The sequence below is a fragment of the Oncorhynchus keta genome, chromosome 25 (genome assembly GCF_023373465.1).
Source record: "Oncorhynchus keta strain PuntledgeMale-10-30-2019 chromosome 25, Oket_V2, whole genome shotgun sequence".
Taxonomy (NCBI): Eukaryota; Metazoa; Chordata; class Actinopteri; order Salmoniformes; family Salmonidae; genus Oncorhynchus; species Oncorhynchus keta.
In genome coordinates, this window is record NC_068445.1 from 31,716,901 (window position 1) to 31,735,944 (window position 19,044).

At 42.0% G+C, this 19,044-nt stretch overlaps 1 protein-coding gene across 6 annotated transcripts; it reads left to right on the forward strand.

The window, feature by feature from the left end:
• The first annotated feature begins 1,569 nt into the window (after positions 1-1,569).
• agpat9l (1-acylglycerol-3-phosphate O-acyltransferase 9, like) lies at positions 1,570-14,808 on the forward strand. 6 transcript variants are annotated; one of them, XM_035759348.1, is made up of 15 exons: positions 1,599-1,710; positions 3,188-3,319; positions 3,585-3,757; positions 4,451-4,517; positions 7,876-8,024; positions 8,342-8,487; positions 8,935-9,009; positions 9,128-9,217; positions 9,370-9,463; positions 9,711-9,826; positions 10,202-10,257; positions 12,639-12,724; positions 12,869-12,997; positions 13,396-13,475; positions 14,210-14,808. In XM_035759348.1, the coding sequence occupies exons 3-15, from the start codon at positions 3,614-3,616 to the stop codon at positions 14,322-14,324; spliced, it is 1,347 nt and encodes a 448-aa protein (XP_035615241.1). In that variant the 5' UTR covers positions 1,599-1,710; positions 3,188-3,319; positions 3,585-3,613; the 3' UTR covers positions 14,325-14,808. The 6 variants fall into 6 exon arrangements, with proteins under 6 accessions (XP_035615240.1, XP_035615241.1, XP_052335069.1 ...); XM_035759349.1 differs by lacking the exon at positions 1,599-1,710 and adding an exon at positions 2,454-2,471; XM_035759347.2 differs by lacking the exon at positions 3,188-3,319 and having other exon boundaries at positions 1,570-1,710.
• The last annotated feature ends 4,236 nt before the right edge of the window (positions 14,809-19,044 follow it).

A 19,044-nucleotide genomic window follows, 5' to 3' on the forward strand; every position in this document is an offset into this window, starting at 1 on the left:
CGACACAACAGTGGTAGGCCCAATCACCCACAACGACAAGACAGCCTATAGGGAGGAGGTCAGAGACCTGGCCGGGTGGTGTCATAATAACAACCTATCCCTCAACGTAACCAAGACTAAGGAGATGATTGTGGACTACAGGAAAAGGACCACCGAGCACGTCCTCATTCTCATTGACGGGGCTGTAGTGGAGCAGGTTGAGAGCTTCAAATTCCTTGGTGTCCACATCAACAACAAACTAGAACGGGTCAAACACACCAAGACAGTCGTGAAGAGAACACGACAAAGCCTCTTCCCCCTCAGGAAACTAAATATATTTGGCATGGGTCCTGAGATCCTCAAAAGGTTCTACAGCTGCAACATCGAGAGCATCCTGACCGGTTGCCTGGTACGGAAATTGCTCATTCTCCGACCGCAAGGCAATTCAGAGGGTAGTGCGTTCGGCCCAGTACATCACTGGCGCTAAGCTGCCTGCCATCCAGGGCCTCTACACCAGGCGATGTCAGAGGAAGGCCCTGAAAATTGTCAAAGACCCCAGCCACCCCAGTCATAGACTGTTCTCTCTACTACCGCATGGCAAACGGTACTGGAGTGCCAAGTCTAGGACAAAAAGGCTTCTCAACAGTTTTTACCCCCAAGCCATAAGACTCCTGAACAGGTAACCAAATGGTTACCCGGACAATTTGCATTGTGTTGCTCCCCCTATCCCTCTTCTACGCTGCTACTCTGTTTATCATATATGCATAGCCACTTTAACTATACATTCATGTACATACTACCTCAATTGGCCCGACCAACCAGTGCTCCCGCACATTGGCTAACCGGGCTATCTGCATTGTGTCCCTCCCACCACCCGCCAACCCCTCTTTTTACGCTACTGCTACTCTGTTGATCATGTATGCATAGTCACTTTAACCAACCCACATGTACATAGTACCTCAATAAGCCTGACTAACAGGTATATAGCCTTGCTACTCTTATTTTCAAATGTCTTTTTACTGTTTTATTTCTTGACTTACCCACACACACACACACACACACACACACACACACACACACACACACACACACACACACACACACACACACACACACACACTTTCTCTCCGCACTATTGGTTAGAGCAGTAAGTAAGCGTTTCACTGTTCACTGTCGGCAAGCATTTCACTGTCGGCATACATGACAAATAAACTTTGATTTGATGATGGGCTCGTTGTTATGGCTGGAATGGAATTAATGAGTTGAGTAAAATGTGATGTCCATGTGTTTGATGTGTTTGATACCATTCCATTAATTTCACTGCAGCCATTACAATGAGCCCGTCCTCCTATAGCTCCTCCCACCAACCACCACTGCTCTCTATAGTTAAGGCTGTACAATGTATATGCCCCAATGCAAGTATGCAGTCTATTCCAGCCACAGTGGGATCTGAACAGTTTGTTTACTGTTTATTGTCAAATAAATACATTATTGTATTTATTATTAAGTTATGTAACAACATTTCAACCTTGCTTAGCATTATCTAACCCAAATGTGGAATTATTCCCCTATTTGTTGCCGTTTGGATCAGTTTCAATTATGGACTTTTATTTTGAAAGCGATCCGCAAATTCCACTATTGTGGATAATCCCTATTGTGGTTAGCTTCACACATAGTCGTATGAGTTCTACAATAGGGAAGGGCATGGTAACATGGACTGGAGTTTGACAGGTAAGATCCACCACGCCGGGCTGAATATCGGGAACCAAACTTTGTAATTGTGCGGCCAAGTCTGGACAATTTGCTGACAGTTTTTTGTCAAGCGATTTGGTTTAGCTGTATAGCTAAACCAATAGCCTACTCTGTTTATAATTGGCTATTGACGTTGAAATGAATTGAGCGTCTCCGGTTGAGGATTTTCGTGACGAGCGTATATGTTGCGCAATCTAAAGTTGGTGAAGTTTATTTTAAATTTAGTTTCCAATCGTCAACCTAGATAGATTTGTATTAGCCTATAATCAAATGCTGGGCTTCTTTCTGTCGCGTTTGAACTTGTCATTTCAGGCATGCGCCTGGGATTTGTTGATATTAGGCCTACGTTAGCCCATTATTATACTGATAAAAATATAAACGCAACATGTAACAATTAACGATTTTACTGTTACAGGTCATATAAGGAAATCAGTCAATTTAAATAAATGTATTAGGCCCTAATCTATAGATTTCACATGACTGGGCAGGTGCGCAGCCATGGATGGGCCAAGGAGGGCATAGGACCACCCACTGGGGAACCAGGTCCAGCCAATCAGAATTAGCTTTTCCCCACAAAAGGGCTTTATTACAGACAGAAATACTTCTGTTTCATCAGCTGTCCGGGTGGCTGGTCTCCGGCGATCCCGCAGGTGAAGAAGCCGGATGTGGAGTTCCTGGGCTGGCATGGTTACACGTGGTTGTGAGCCGGTTGGATGTGCTGCCAAATTCTTTTAAATGAGGTTGGCGGTAGTTTATGGTAGAGAAATTAACATTTAATTAACTGGCAACGGCTCTGGGGGACATTCCTGCAGTCAGCATGCCAATTGCACACTCCATCAAAACTTGAGACATCTGTTGCATTGTTGTGACAACTGCACATTTTAGAGTGTCCTTTTATTGTCCCCATCACAAGGTGCACCCGTGTAATGATCATGCTATTTAATCTGCTTCTTGATATGCCACACCTGTCAAATGGATGGATTATCTTGGCAAAGGAGAAATGCTCACTGTGCGCAACGTTTGTGAGAAGTTTTTTGTGCGTTTGGAACATTCTTGGAATCTTTGATTTCACTTCAAGAAACATGGGACCAACACTTTACATGTCACGTTTATATTTTAGTAAAGTATAGTAGGCCTATTTCAGCTCCCCTTGTGTTTTTTGATCTAATAGATTGCACATTCTATGTTATTCATGTACATTTGTTTCATTCTGCTTTACATAGTCACACACATACCTGATGTGTAGCCATGTTCAGTGTTTGTCCTGAAATCTGAGTGGTATCATTTCCCACCCTCTCTAGCCTATAGTTAAAGGGATAGTTCACCCAAAGAACAAAATTATCAAAATGTTTTCCTTACCTTGTAAGCAGTCTATGAAAATGGTATGACAGAGATCTATGTTTTGGTTTTGTTTACCTGGCCACTGTCTCCAAAACCTACATTTTTTTTCTTTAAGGAATTTGTGGAACAAATCCAATGCAAGTCAATATCACCGATATTAGCATATTTCACATGAGAGTTCTGGGGTGAAAGCATCAAAGCATGGATTTAATTTGCTGTCTCACCTTGTCCATAGACTGCTTACAAGGTAAGGAAACCAATATGTCATTTGGGTGAATTATATCTTGAACTGTAGCAATTGAGGTAGTACTGTTGGATAAGAGCGTCTGCTAAATGACTTAAATGTAAATGTAATATTCAACCAACAACACCCTGCGCTTACACACAGAGAGGTTATTCTGACACCCTTCAATGTTGGTTCAATGTGTGTGTTTATGTCCCTATCTCCCATAGCCTACACATAAGCTTTCTATGCTATTACTGCTATCAATCACCTGTTGTTGTTTCTGCAGGGTGACATACTGAAGAGAGGTCTGTAGCGATGGAGGATTTCTGGGTGGTGGTCCTGGCAGGGCTGAAGGTGTGGGTCTACCTCATTGTGGCTCTTCTCATGGTGCCTGCCATGTTTGGCTTCTCCCTGGGCATCTCTGAGACATACATGAAGATCCTGGTCAAAACCCTTGAGGTAAACTGCCTCTGTTCAGAAGTAGTGGGGGTACAACAAAATGGGAAAGAGGAAATGTAATACTTACACACTCTGTCAAATCTGGTAAACTGCATCACTCAGACAACGTCAGGGGCACAGCTTCATGTGTCTATAATTGTCTTAAATGTTATGTATTCATCATGTCCTAAATATAAGATATATTGTGGCCTTAATGTATGTATTTATACCACAGCATTAGTGAGGGAGAAACAAATCGATACAGTTTCATATCGCAATATTACTTTGAGCAGGTGGGCTGTACCTGCATCAAAACTCCAGTCATTTCCCTTCATAGCATGTTCTCATCTTCTTAAATATGGAGCCAATTTGTTTTCAGCACTTTTATTTCCATGACTGATCAAAACTCGTTTTCTCATGGCTCTTGTCCCTCTGCAGCAGACATATGGTGAGCAATATGTTTGGAACTTTGAATCGCAATAAATGTATAGAACTGACATGATTTCTGACAGAAAAGCACATGTTCTCTGCACTTTTCCATCTGAACATCCTGTAACCTTGTGGCCTCCTGGGGAAAAAAAACTTTCAAACCCTGTCCAGGGGCTTATCTGGGGTGAGAGTTCAGGGGTGAATATGTGTATGTCCTTTCTCCTGTCCTGCTGTGGGTCATGGGGTGAGATGTCAAAGGCTAAAGATGTTTCTCATATTCTCCAGTGGGCCACGTTGAGGATCCAGACAGTCAACAAAGAGCAGCATATAATCGAATCCTCCTCATCCAACGGTGAGCCAATGAGCAGAGCTCGATATATAGGATGGATGAATGGATAGAGATTTATTTACTCATTGGTCTCTGATAAGGAAATGATTGTGGGCATTGCATGGTTGATCATTTAGGCGTACAAGTCTGGCCAATGTGGAAAGAGAAACCTCAATGTTTTCAGTCACTCCCTTTACTCACACTCCCATTGCCATTGAGAAACTCATAAAGAAACATATACAGTATGTTTCTATTCAGTCTGTTTCTCCTCTCTCTCAACAACACTGGTTCCCAAAGACACTGTTTATCTGCTGTGTTCAGAAGCTAATTTACATGTAAAGTGCCTTAGAACAAATCCTGGTTGTTAGTGTACCATAGTAGTTAAACAGGTTTTCCTCTGTGGAGTGCATTGAAAATACAGTGCATTGCGAAAGTATTTGGCCCCCTTGAACTTTGCGAACTTTTGCCACATTTCAGGTTTCAAACAAAGATATAAAACTGTATTTTTTTGTGAAGAATCAACAACAAGTGGGACACAATCATGAAGTGCAAAATTATTCAGCCCCCTTAAGTTAATAATTTGTAGCGCCACCTTTTGCTGCGATTACAGCTGTAAGTCGCTTGGGGTATGTCTCTATCAGTTTTGCACATCGAGAGACTGAAATTTTTTCCCATTCCTCCTTGCAAAACAGCTCGAGCTCAGTGAGGTTGGATGGAGAGCATTTGTGAACAGCAGTTTTCAGTTCTTTCCACAGATTTTCGATTGGATTCAGGTCTGGACTTTGACTTGGCCATTCTAACACCTGGATATGTTTATTTTTTAACCATTCCATTGTAGATTTTGCTTTATGTTTTGGATCATTGTCTTGTTGGAAGACAAATCTCCGTCCCAGTCTCAGGTCTTTTGCAGACTCCATCAGGTTTTCTTCCAGAATGGTTCTGTATTTGGCTCCATCCATCTTCCCATCAATTTTAACCATCTTCCCTGTCCCTGATGAAGAAAAGCAGGCCCAAACCATGATGCTGCCACCACCATGTTTGACAGTGGGGATGGTGTATTCAGGGTGAGGAGCTGTGTTGCTTTTACGCCAAACATAACGTTTTGCATTGTTGCCAAAAAGTTCAATTTTGGTTTCATCTGACCAGAGCACCTTCTTCCACATGTTTGGTGTGTCTCCCAGGTGGCTTGTGGCAAACTTTAAACGACACTTTTTATGGATATTTTTAAAAACTGGCTTTCTTCTTGCCACTCTTCCATAAAGGCCAGATTTGTGCAATATACGACTGATTGTTGTCCTATCGACAGAGTCTCCCACCTCAGCTGTAGATCTCTGCAGTTCATCCAAAGTGATCATGGGCCTCTTGGCTGCATCTCTGATCAGTCTTCTCCTTGTATGAGCTGAAAGTTTAGAGGGACAGCCAGGTCTTGGTAGATTTGCAGTGGTCTGATACTCCTTCCTTTTCAATATTATCGCTTGCACAGTGCTCCTTGGGATGTTTAAAGCTTGGGAAATCTTGTTTTATCCAAATCCGGCTTTAAACTTCTTCACAACAGTATCTCGGACCTGCCTGGTGTGTTCCTTGTTCTTCATGATGCTCTCTGCGCTTTTAACGGACCTCTGAGACTATCACAGTGCAGGTGCATTTATACAGAGACTTGATTACACACAGGTGGATTGTATTTATCATCATTAGTCATTTAGGTCAACATTGGATCATTCAGAGATCCTCACTGAACTTCTGGAGAGAGTTTGCTGCACTGAAAGTAAGGGGGCTGAATAATTTTGCACGCCCAATTTTTCAGTTTTTGATTTGTTAAAAAAGTTTGAAATATCCAATAAATGTCGTTCCACTTCATGATTGTGTCCCACTTGTTGTTGATTTTCTTCACAAAAAAATACAGTTTTATATCTTTATGTTTGAAGCCTGAAATGTGGCAAAAGGTCGCAAAGTTCAAGGGGGCCGAATACTTTCGCAAGGCACTGTATCATGTCAGGATTGATTTCAGTCAGCTGTCAATGGTTGAAATAGGTTGCATTTATAATATATATATTTTCAATGTGCTCAAGGCACGTTAGGTGGGATGGGGTAACCTATATGAAATTATAAACTGGATGGTTCAAGCCCTGAATGATGATTGGCTGACAGTATGACAATACTTACATTTTTACTGCATAATTACATTGGTAAGCACTTTATAAAAGCAATAAGGCACCTCTGGGGTTTATGGTATATGACCAATATATCACGACTAAGGGCTGTATCCAGGCACTCCGCATTGCATCACGCATAAGAACAGCCCTTAGTCGTGGTATATTGCCAGGACCGCCACCCCCTTGGGCCTTATTGCTTAATTATACCACTGAGAACCTAGAGACGGTGTAAACCTGATTTTATTTATTTATTTTTACAGTGCTTGCAGTGGAAGGCTTGGAACAGTCTCTGTTAATTAGCAGGCTGTGATCGTGAGAATTTACAATGTTCTGTGCTGAATGATGTGGCTCTGTGCTGGCTGCCTATCTATCCACTGACGCAATCACTTCACAATTAGTAGTCTTATAGGTTTGTCAGGGGGCAATTCAAGCAAACTCACAGCTCTGTGTTCACTAGCTAGCACAGCACATCAAGATAATCTTTTAATTTGTTATATATAAACTCACAGGATGGTTTCTGTATTGTTTCTCACTGTAGATGCTGGTTGTAGTTTTCAAAGAAAACAAATGGGTCCAGCATAAACATTGCTTTAGCAGGATTGATTGAATTCAGCATAAAGTCAGTCACTGTCTCTCTCTCCTGAACTTTGCCTTGTGCGTCTTCAGATTGAGTCTCCTCAGCTGATTTCACTGCCTTCAGACCTCTAGGAGGAAGGGATACACTGTGGTGGGGTAATCTGATCCTAGACCTGTGATTACCTCGAGATGACAGACACACAAAGGGTCGTTTACTATGTTTGACGTCCTGCCATTTCTTATGGATTCTGTAGGAACATGATATTGGTGATTTAACCTGTTTAGGATCAGGACTAGGGTTGTGGTTAGTGATTCTTCCACTCAGCTATCAGCCCAAGATTTCTCAATATGGAGCAACAGTGTGAGTTAGTTGGTGACACTCTCTTAAATGTGTTGCAGTTCTGTGACTCATTTCCTTCCTCGACAGCTCCTCACATGCCCATGGTCGTTTGACATATTTGTCATTCAAAATAAATAAACTTATTGGACTTTGAAGCTCTTTGTTTGTGACTCTGTGAATGTTGTCTGTATTGATGGTAAAATATAAAACTAATTAATCTTTATCAACTACAGATAGCAATATGATACAATATGATCACATCTGAAAATGATATAGAGTTGACTAGGTGATATCTTTGTGTGTGGATTTCCAGGCCTCATCCAGAGGGATGATGGTTCTATGGAGGAGGCGCTTGGGGAGTTGAGGCGCAGTCGCCCTAAACCACCAGTAGGAGGGGACTTCACACTCAGCGACTGTTTCTACTTCTACAGACGAGGCATCGAGGACATCGTAGAGGATGAGGTGAGATCACAACTAGAATAAGATTGATGCCTAATTCCAAATGTACCCCTAATGCTAGATATTCCATGATGGCCCCTGATAGATCTGAGCTATACAGTAATGCTTAACTCTCTGGTAGGCTAAGATGAGTTTCCTAGTTATTGCCTTTACTGCACACGTCCAGTCCTTTCATATCAACGAAGGGGCATCAGGAAGTGTTTAGGGCCAGGGGTTGATTCAGGATTGGGAAAAACGGTACAACGTCTATTCAAAGTCCAGACTTTCTTTCTGTACAGGTAGGCCTACATTATTTGTAATGCTGTTCTTCTGATTTCAAGGTGACCCAGCGGTTTTCGTCAGAGGAGCTGGTGTCGTGGAACCTGCTAACTCGCACCAACATCGACTTCCAGTACATCAGCCTCAAACTGACTATGGTCTGGGGCCTGGGCGTGTTCATACGCTACTGCATCCTGGCTCCACTCAGGTAACACCTGGGAGTGTGAAATCATTCAGAATCACTGTTCCCCTATAGCAAGGTCTCAGTTCTCCTACAGTTCACATCCCTGAACCAAACATGCATGCCATGCACCAGTAATATTAAATGCAGTGCTTACCACAAATAATCCAGCTTGTGGCTGAAAAGACAGGATGCACAACCACAGGTCTCAATAAAGTGTGGAGCACAGGTGGGTGCTGAGGGGAGAACGGCTCATAATAATGCCTGGAACGGCGCGAATGGCATCAAACACCTGGAGGCCATGTGTTTGGTGTATTAGTTACCATTCCACTGATTCCACTCCAGTCATTACTATGAGCCTGTCCTCCCCAATTAAGGTGCCACCAACCTCCTATGGTGTGGAGTGTTGGCTCATGACCAGCATAATGTGTTGTCGTGTAATGTATGTTCCTGAGTGAGAATGTTTTCTTTCAGGATCACGCTGGCATCTATAGGCCTGACCTGGCTGGTGATAGGAACCACTGCTGTAGGATTCCTCCCTAACTGGAGGTACACTTACACAGCTTTCAATCTACAAGTTCACACAGGATTGTTTTTTAAAGACTGAGACATTCCTCTCGTCATTGTATTTTAGTCATCTTTAAGGTAGCGTCTGTGTGTTCTGTAGGCTGAAGTCCTGGCTGAGCGATTGGGTCCATGTGATGTGCTACAGGATCTGTGCCCGAGGCCTCTCCTGCACCATCCACTACTATAACAAGTCAGTTAAGTGACCTCTCCTCTCGCACATCTCTACTCAGCAAGCTATTACACACCATCCTGTCCCCAAGTGACCCTACTGTTGGTACTGTGTGCAGAGATTTTTTTTAGTTTACTTTAGAGTGTGTGTGTGGTCTCCATCTTGTTTTACAGAGAAAACAGACCCAGAAAAGGAGGAATCTGTGTGGCCAATCACACCTCCCCGATTGATATCGTAATTCTCTGCAACGATGGGTGTTACGCCATGGTACGTGAAATAAAGCTGACATTAAGCCTCGCTTGAAATGGTGTGTGAAATTTGTTGATTGATGCTCAATTGACTGCTTTCTCTCTGTGTAGCCTATTTTTATTGTGTACACCATTTTATACATGTTTGTGTACCTTACATTTATCTGGCAATTTACTACTTTATACTTCTTTAATCCTAATCGGATGAATTGTCTGTGAAAGGAATTCTGAGGGCTTTATTTGGGATTTGATCTGATGTGTTTTAGGTGGGCCAGTCACATGGTGGTCTGATGGGAGTGCTGCAGAGGGCCATGGCCAGGTCCTGTCCTCACATCTGGTTTGAGAGAGCTGATATGAAAGATCGCCACCTGGTGGCCAAGAGGTGAGCTTACCTGTTTACTGTTATTCCCATCTCTACCTACAATGTTCAGACAAGCAATGACATGCCCATTGAAAATGGCTACAGACAAATAATCAGTCATATCTAATCATATTTCCTCATCCTGATAATGTACTCCTGCCAGACAGCTTACTTTACAGTATGTTCTCTGCTTTATAGGTGCTTGTCAGTAAAACCAAACTCTAGCACATTCATGCACAAATGTATTAGTCACAAGTCATTGCCATTGACAATTAGGGATATAATTTAACACTGACATTTTCTGATATGGACATGCATCATAGTTCCAGTTGGAGCTATGTTCATACTCCTCCCAGATATAAAGGTAGGTTGTCTAACTGTTATTAATGTTTATAGGTTGACGGATCATGTGAATGACAACACAAAGCTTCCTATATTGATCTTTCCAGAAGGTGGGTTCTATTGAATTTGGATAGTCAGTCCATCTGTAGATGCTCTACAATCTACTAAGCCTAACTCTAACCTTAACCCCAAGCTTAACCCTCACCCTTATTCTACTCCTAACCCTAGCAAGCAGTTGCTTATCAACAGAGTTTGTTGTTAGCATGACCATCTGTAGAGCATCTACAGATGGAAAATCCGGACTATCCGAATCGGTAAGTGCTACATTGGCCAAATGGATTAGCATGAAGTTGCCCTTAGACACTGATTTAAGCCAGTGCCTTGGTTAGTTAGGGTAAGCTGATCCTACACCTACAAATATACATATGCTTTATACCAGGTATTCCCAAACTGAAATAATTTTCTTCACATTTTCAAACAGTACATTTTGTATTTTCCAACGGGGCTATACATTTGGGTGAGTTTTTTTCTTTCTTGCCTGAGGAGCCTAGTTTGACTGCCAAAAGTTAATTTAAACCATCTAGTGGTCAGCGAAATAACAACACAATGTCAAATACAGGTAGTCTTGTCAAATAATTAACATCCAATCACGTTCGCCGTTACTCTCACGGGAAACATTCTCTCTTGCGCAGACATTTAGAAACGAAACATGACCATTTGAAAAATAAGCCACAGGATTTTTTAAATAAAAAAGAAAGACGTTTGAGTAGTAAGACATGTATAAAAGAAACAGATACCATTAGTAAGACGGGGCTAGAAGCGTCTTATATGGTGAGCTACCTAGTGGCTAGGACAGGCAAGACCCATGCTATTGTGGAGGACTTCATTCTTCCTGCTGCCTTCGATATGGCAGAGACAATGTTGGGAGAAAAGGCCAAAAAAACTATACAGACAATGTCTCAATGAAACAACACTGTTTCACGATGCATCAGTGACATGGCAGGAGATGTTTTGAAACAATTACTATGCGTTTCAGCTGGATGAGTCAACAGACGTGGTGGGCCTGGCACATCTCCTGGTATATGTCAGTTACGTTTATGGGGGGTCAATTAAGGAAGACATCCTCTTCTGGAAACCAGGAAAACATGAGGATATTTTTAAAGTACTGGACAGCTTTTTGACATCAAATTGAATTTGGTGGTCAAGATGTTGGTATCTGTACTGATGGTGCAACATCCATGACAGGAAGACATAGTGGAGTGGTAACGCACATTTCTTTTTAAATTGAGAGATGAGTTTAAAGTTTTCTTTACTGACCATAATTTTCACTTGTCTGACCTCTTGCATGATGACGAATTTCTCATACGACTGGTCTATCTGGGTGATGTCTTTTCTCGCCTGAATGATCTGAATCTAGGATTACATGGACTCTCTGCAACTATATTCAATGTGCGGGACAACATTGAGGCTATGATTAAGAAGTTGGAGCTCTTCTCTGTCTGCATTAACAAGGACAACACGCAGGTCTTTCCATCATTGTATGATTATTTTGAGTGCAAATGAATTCAAGCTTACGGACAATGTCAAATGTGATATATCGAAGCACCTGATTAAGCTGGGTACGCAGATACTTTCCTGAAACAGACGAAACATGCCACTGGATTCCTCTATACCTTTCATGCCCTGCCTCTAGTCCACTTACCGATATCTGAAAAAAAGAGCCTGTGAAAATTAAATTTAATCAGAAGCCACTGCCAGATTTCTGGATACTACGCTCAGAGTTTCTTGCCTTGGCAAATTGCGCTGTTAAGACATGTACATATGTGAGAGTGGATTCTCAGATCTCACTAGCATGAAAACTAAATACAGGCACAGACTGTGTAGAAAATGATTTAAGACTGAGACTCCAATACAACTCAACATTGCAGAGTTATGAGCATCTTTTCAAGCACACCCTTCTCATTAACCTGTGGTGAGTTATTCACAATTTTTGGATGAACAAATACAGTTTTATGTGTAAGATGGCTAAATAAAGAGCAAAATGATTGATTATTGTTATTATTTGTGCCCTGGTCCTATAAGAGCTCTTTGAAACTTCCCACAAGCTGGGTTACGACGACAACTCGCACTCATGCTTATGTTTAATAAATGTATAGTGTGTGTGGCAGGCTTATAATGATGGCAAAAAACAACATTTGAGAGTGCGCTGACCCTGGTGCGAGAGGGGGTACGCAGCTGGAGGTTGAATATTTTGAAGGAGTACGGGACTTTAACAAGTTTGGGAACCACTGCTGTATACAGTATATGCAAGTCACGTGTGTTGTGTGTAATATATATATATATTACACACATCTCTATCTCACATGCAGGGCCTTGCAGTTTTCACCCTTTTCTGTCATTTTGGAGAGCATTGTTATCATCTTAGGATCTGTATACTGTATGTTTGTGGTGGTTGTGGCTTATCTACAGTGCATATTTCTGGTGTCCTCAGGGACCTGTATCAACAACACATCTGTCATGATGTTCAAAAAGGGAAGTTTTGAGATTGGAGGAACAATATACCCAGTAGCCATAAAGGTGAGGCATCAATGTCACTGCTTCTGTTCAGTAGTTGACTTCTCCCTAAATCACGCAAAGATGGCATTGGGAAAGTTGCAAGAAAATGTCAGCACGTCTTTGAAGAGGTGTTCTGTCAACTGTGGGACCATCTCCCTCCCGCAGTATGACCCTCAGTTTGGGGATGCGTTCTGGAACAGTACCAAGTACAACATGGTGAGCTACCTGCTGAGGATGATGACCAGCTGGGCTATAGTCTGCAATGTCTGGTACCTGCCAGCCATGAACCAACAGGTGTGTGTATACAACACACACACACACAACCTGCCAGCCATGACCCCACAGGTGTGTGTATACAACACACAGACACACACGACCTGCCAGCCATGACACAACAGGTGTGTGTATACAACACACAGACACACACAACCTGCCAGCCATGACACAACAGGTGTGTGTATACAACACACAGACACACACAACCTGCCAGCCATGACACAACAGGTGTGTGTATACAACACACAGACACACACAACCTGCCAGCCATGACCCAACAGGTGTGTGTGTATACAACACACAGACACACACAACCTGCCAGCCATGACCCAACAGGTGTGTGTATACAACACACAGACACACACAACCTGCCAGCCATGACCCAAGTGCCACTGATCTATTTCCTCTTTTCACAGGCAGGGGAGGATGCTGTCCAGTTTGCCAACAGAGTCAAGTCTGCCATCGCACATCGGGGTGGACTAGTGGACTTGTCCTGGTAAGAATATCCTTCCGTCCTTCTATAAGGATTTTCTGATAATTCACTTGCACTAGAGCCTAGGCATAAACATTTGACAGCCTAACTGCCTCGTACTGGACTGTCTTTGACCTAGGCAGTGAAGGCATTGGGGACCTCTTTGCTGAGGAATGGGATTGTTTCACTTGAGTTTGATTTGTCATCTTGTAAATGTGTATTATGTTTTATTTGTAAATTGTGTATAGTCTCCTGAGTGGCGCAGCGGTCTAAGCCACTGCATCTCAGTGCTTGAGGCGTCACTACAGATTGGTTCGAATCCAGGCCGCGATTGGGAATCTCATAGGGCAGAGCACAATTGGCCCAGCATCGTCCTGGTTTGGCCAATGTAGGCCGTCATTGTAAATAAGAATTTATTCTTAACTGACTTGCCTAGTTAAATAAATATGCAGGGCTCCCCAGTAAAAGAGACATTGGTCTCAATGGGTCTCCTTGTTCAAATAAAGGGGAAACAAAAAAAAGGCACATAGAATTGCTGTAGTTTCGCTTGAGCACAGATACGTTTGTTTCTTAAAAAACATACATTCGTAAAGAACATTGGTCCCATGGGGCTCCGTTGGTAGAGTATGGCGCTTGCAACGCCAGAGTTGTGGGTTCAATTCCCACAGGGAACCAGTTTGGGAAAAGTACAAAATGTATAAGTGTGTCTGCTAAATTACAAACGTAAATGTTTCTTACGCGTGTTTGTTCCTGTGTAGGGATGGGGGCCTGAAGAGAGCCAAGGTGAAGGATGTGTTTAAAGAGGAGCAGCAGAAGATGTACAGCAGCATGGTGGTTGGGAGTGAGGAGGACAACAGCAGTCACAGCGACTGACACCCTCCACTACCACATCCCTGCCTGATGACTGACTAATACCGATGACCACAGACTAGACTGCCATCGTGTGGATGGACCATTCAGTGACGTAACATTGACCGTGTCTTGCAGACTGTATGATAACTGATAAGCCAATTCACATTACATTGGAAAGACTGTGTCAACACTAGTGCAATGGAACTGTAAAGGAGATGGGGTGGCAGGTCCGATTGGAATAGCTCTTTATTGTGCTGCTGTAAAAAATGGTTCTGCTAGGAAATGACTATGAAATCCTGTTTGGCCTTCGAATGAATGAATAACCTTGTGACTGTATAACTTTTTGTTGTTTTATCCCAGAGTTCTGAATGTCAGAGTTTTGTTATGCATATACGATGACTGTTTATTTTTTTGTGAATGTTTCCCCTCCCCCCCTGTATGTTGAGCCCAGTAGATCAATCAATGCTGCTAATTGTTTGAAAATAAACATTAGTCTTCAGCTGTTCCCTCTTTTAGGGGTGTGTTTATTAACAAGCTCAGCTACTAGAACAAGGTAGTCAGAATCAGTAAAACTGATTGTGAATTGATGATTTTAAATGTTTTATAAACAGTGCTGTGACTAGTTTTGCATGGTGTGCCGGTACCACGATTTGATATCACGGCAGTGGCGATTTTTAGCATGTAAATCTTGGTGGGGCAAAAAATATGAACGGAATGCAAAGCCACTACACGAAACAATACATTAATTGCACTCAAACGGTGCCCACAAACCTACATAAAGCTGTCCCGACATCTTACCACTGCCTACAACTGGCTATCAGCGGAGCCTTTTCTGGAAGTGAAACAGTTCATTCAGTCTCTTTTACTGCCTTTTAAAAAAACATAGCTGACTTGCTTAAACAAATGTGGTTTCTAATGACAATTGAGATGTACAAACTGGCATAAGGGAACGCCAAGCGGATAGGAGGCAATCCGTCATTTCAATAAAGACAATGCGCGAGCTAGGACAGATGTAACGTTAGTCAATACAACTATTTGTTTAGCACTTAACATACAGCGACAGAATTCAGAACATGGGCTGTTCTTACAGTGCTCTCTCTGTACACCCAGTTAGAACCGTCGGCTAAATAATACAATATTCAATGATTCATTTCTCTAAAACAGGTTATAGGCTACAGTAGAACAGTCAAGTAGGCAAAGTTAAGAGAGGTGTGTATATAGTCCAAGTTATTAGGGTGAGGCACATGGCTACAAACATCTTACTACACAACATGCTTAGTATTACTTTCTTAGTGTTAGGGGTGTGTATTGGAGTCGAAGTCAGGTGCAGGAGAGCAGAGTGTAGTGAACAGGCTCACTTTTTATTCCGGTCAAAATGACAGCACAAAATAACATAAAATGTGCCCAAAACACAGAACATAGACAAAAAATAATGAGCGTAACAATATCCACAATATCAAAATACACTTAACACAAACAATCCTACATGATGGGGAACAGAGGAATAAATACATATGAATTGATTGGGGAATGAAAACCAGGTGTGCAGGGAACAAGACAAAACAAATGGATACATGAAAAATGCCGGTAACGAAAGCCGGTAACGCCGAACGCCGCCCGAACAAGGAAAGGAGACGACTTCGGCGGAAGTCGTGACACTTAGCTACAGTACATATCTCCCTGGCATATTACATAATTTATGAAGCAGCATACAAAACATTTTTGGACTCACATTGTTGTGCTCGGCTCACTTGAACAGGAAGGTGGCGCGGAGGTCCTCCAAGTTAAGTTGTTTTGAGCGCTGCACAAATCTTGCTTCATTGACAGCATGGCCAATGTTGAATTTTATAATTTGAAACGTAGAAAAGTGCCCCTTAATCCTAGATTTGGGACCACACAGCCACTGTCACTGATTCCTTCCAAACCACTCGTTGAATTTGCAATTTACAACTTGTGTTGGATGGCCAATGAGCACCGATACGTTTTATCTATAATATATTTTCATTATTTCTCTTCCTATGACAAGGATTAAAAATTATTTGCCAGTAGATTGTCCACTTGATTCATGATGATGACTGCTAGCTAAGATTGTGAAAGTATGATGTTGACATGATCATTCCAATCAAAGCTACTGTACATATAACGTGATTTGAAGTAATTTTATCTGTGGCCAATGACCTTGAGCCTTCTTGGATGGGCACTTCTAATGTAACTCTATGGCAGCACCCCAAGGGCCTAGAATTTTCGAAGTCTACGCTTAGACTTGGCGGTGACGTAGTACCCCATGAGTGACGGAACACTGAGCCAATCACGGTGCAATATTTTCTGTTGGCTTGCCCCACCACAGAAAGCACTGAGCTAGGCTGAAACACCTACATTTTGGAGCTGCCTTACTCAAGAAAACAAAAAAGAGACCACGTTTATATGCGGCCTTGTTAACTCAACGATATATATTATTTTTACATAATTTTCAAACTGATATGTGACACGTATTAATACCAAAATAAAATGCAAAACAGGCAAGCTCCCCCAAAAAGTATTTTTAATATATTATTTTTTTTGCAAAAAATGTGGGGCTCAAAACCCCACCTGCCCTGAATGACGGGTCGCACTGTATCGTGCTACCAAAACATACATTTATACCAACATTTTAGAATACCTGAGTACCTTCACATGATACTACCGAGTTGTTCATCCCTACCGTTCTAAAGAACCTGGTAGAGCCTGTTATAAAATGTTTATAACGTCTGTTTTTATCAATTAAATTTAATTTAAGCAACAGCCACTAGTCTCTTGCATGAGCATGTCATATCACGTGTGGCAGCTGTCATCAACCAGCTCTTCGAGTCTATTCCTCCGTCAGTATAGATATAAAAAAAATATTTAGCGGGGATGCAGACCCAGACTCTAATGAGTCTTCTGTTAGATTTGTACATTTGTTACAATGGAGCAGCTCGCTGCTAAGCGAGCAATCGCCTGTTATAACCAAGACCACAGATCAGTCTGAGTAGACTGCCAGTAAACTGGCAGTTCACTGTCATGCAGCCTCTGAGTGTCAGAGAGGGAAAATGGCAGTTTTACAGCACATAAAGCGTATCGTCTCTAGCCTAAACGGTTAAAACAATATGACCCATGTTACCGGATGTGCCTTTTTTTAAATTTCTATCGCGATTCGCATTTTATATAATTTCACAAACCATGTCGCGGGCCGTTTTATACCTATCCCAGATCGCTAATTATTGGTTTGATAACAAACAACGATGCACTTCAAAATGTATGATTTATATAGGGGTAATGTCAGCCAAAACTATGTCAAACGTCTTATTTCTGGTGCCTAACGTTTTAAAAGTTGTGTATGAGGGAGACTGAGAGAATGTGTGTGTTAAGGTTTCACGCAGTGTTTTCCCTTTACTGCCATAACGACATGCAGATATCACAGGAGGTTGTTGGCACCTTAACTGGGGAGTACGGGTTCGTGGTAATGTCTGGAGCGGAGTCAGTGGGATGGAATCAAACATGGTTTCTATGTGCCATTCCAGCCATTATTATGAGCCTTCCTCCCTTCAGCAGCCTCCACTGATGTACAGGTTATTCCTTCCTCCCACTCCTCCAGCCAAATCACAGGTAGTCCAGATGAAAACAGTTGTTTGTTTTGTACAAGTAACGTTTTGCTTGACACATCAACAAAAACATGCTTTTGATGGAAAACATCCATAGATGCTGTTAGAATGAAATAGCCTAAAATGGTGTGAGGCATGGTTTTATTAAATAGTTGTAATATTGTTAAATGTTAATTGACCATTTTAGCAGAGAGAACTTGATGCATTGCAAAAATCGCCACACATGGACATGAATCCAAAAATATGTTTTGCTTCATCAGGATGCAACATTTGTTTTAAACAAGATGTCTCCTTTAATTCAACAGAGAGTAAAGATAATTTCACCCACCTTCTCAGATAGGAATCATAGTTCTTGACAGGTTTTACCTCTTTCTTCACACCATCTGGTGCCCATGCTATGGATGTATCTAACCCCACATCTACTCTGCCTGCAGCTCCAGAACATATAGGCATCTCTGCTTCTTCTACAACGACTACATCTCACACTGCAAAAACTAAAACATCGTACAAACACCTAAGTCTAGGGACTTAGAAGAGTATAGCTGGTATCCTAAGCCTTGTGTACAAATTTGTCGGTCCAGTTCTGCATCTTTTTTGACCAGGAGAATGTGGTGGCTGTCTGGCAGTGGAGTTTACAAAAGGGTTTGTTGTTGTATCCACGACAACCAAAGTCTAAATGACTGGAACCAGATTCACATATAAATATATGGCTCTGACTGGAACTACACAGCCTCATAGAAGTGTGGCTCTTTCTCCTGAATGTGCCTAAAAACAGTCCCATTTGGGGTATTAACCTAAATCTGGCACGCTTTGAGGTGGATATGGATGTGGGAGGGGACTAAGGGGACTAAATATGTTGAATTGAGAAGGTTTTGCTTTATTTTATAGTGTTCAGGTGTATTTTGTGAGTTTTGTTTCCGGTTCCGTGTCAGTCAGCTGTCAGAAACAAGAGTTTGTACAACTATAAAGATGACAACGCTTTCATTGAACTGCAACATATAAATGTGACCTGGACAGTCGTGAAGAGGGCATGACAAAACCTTTTCCCTCTCAGGAGACTGAAAAATTCGACATGGGTCCCTCAAAAAGATCTACAGCTGCACCATCGAGAGCATCCTGAC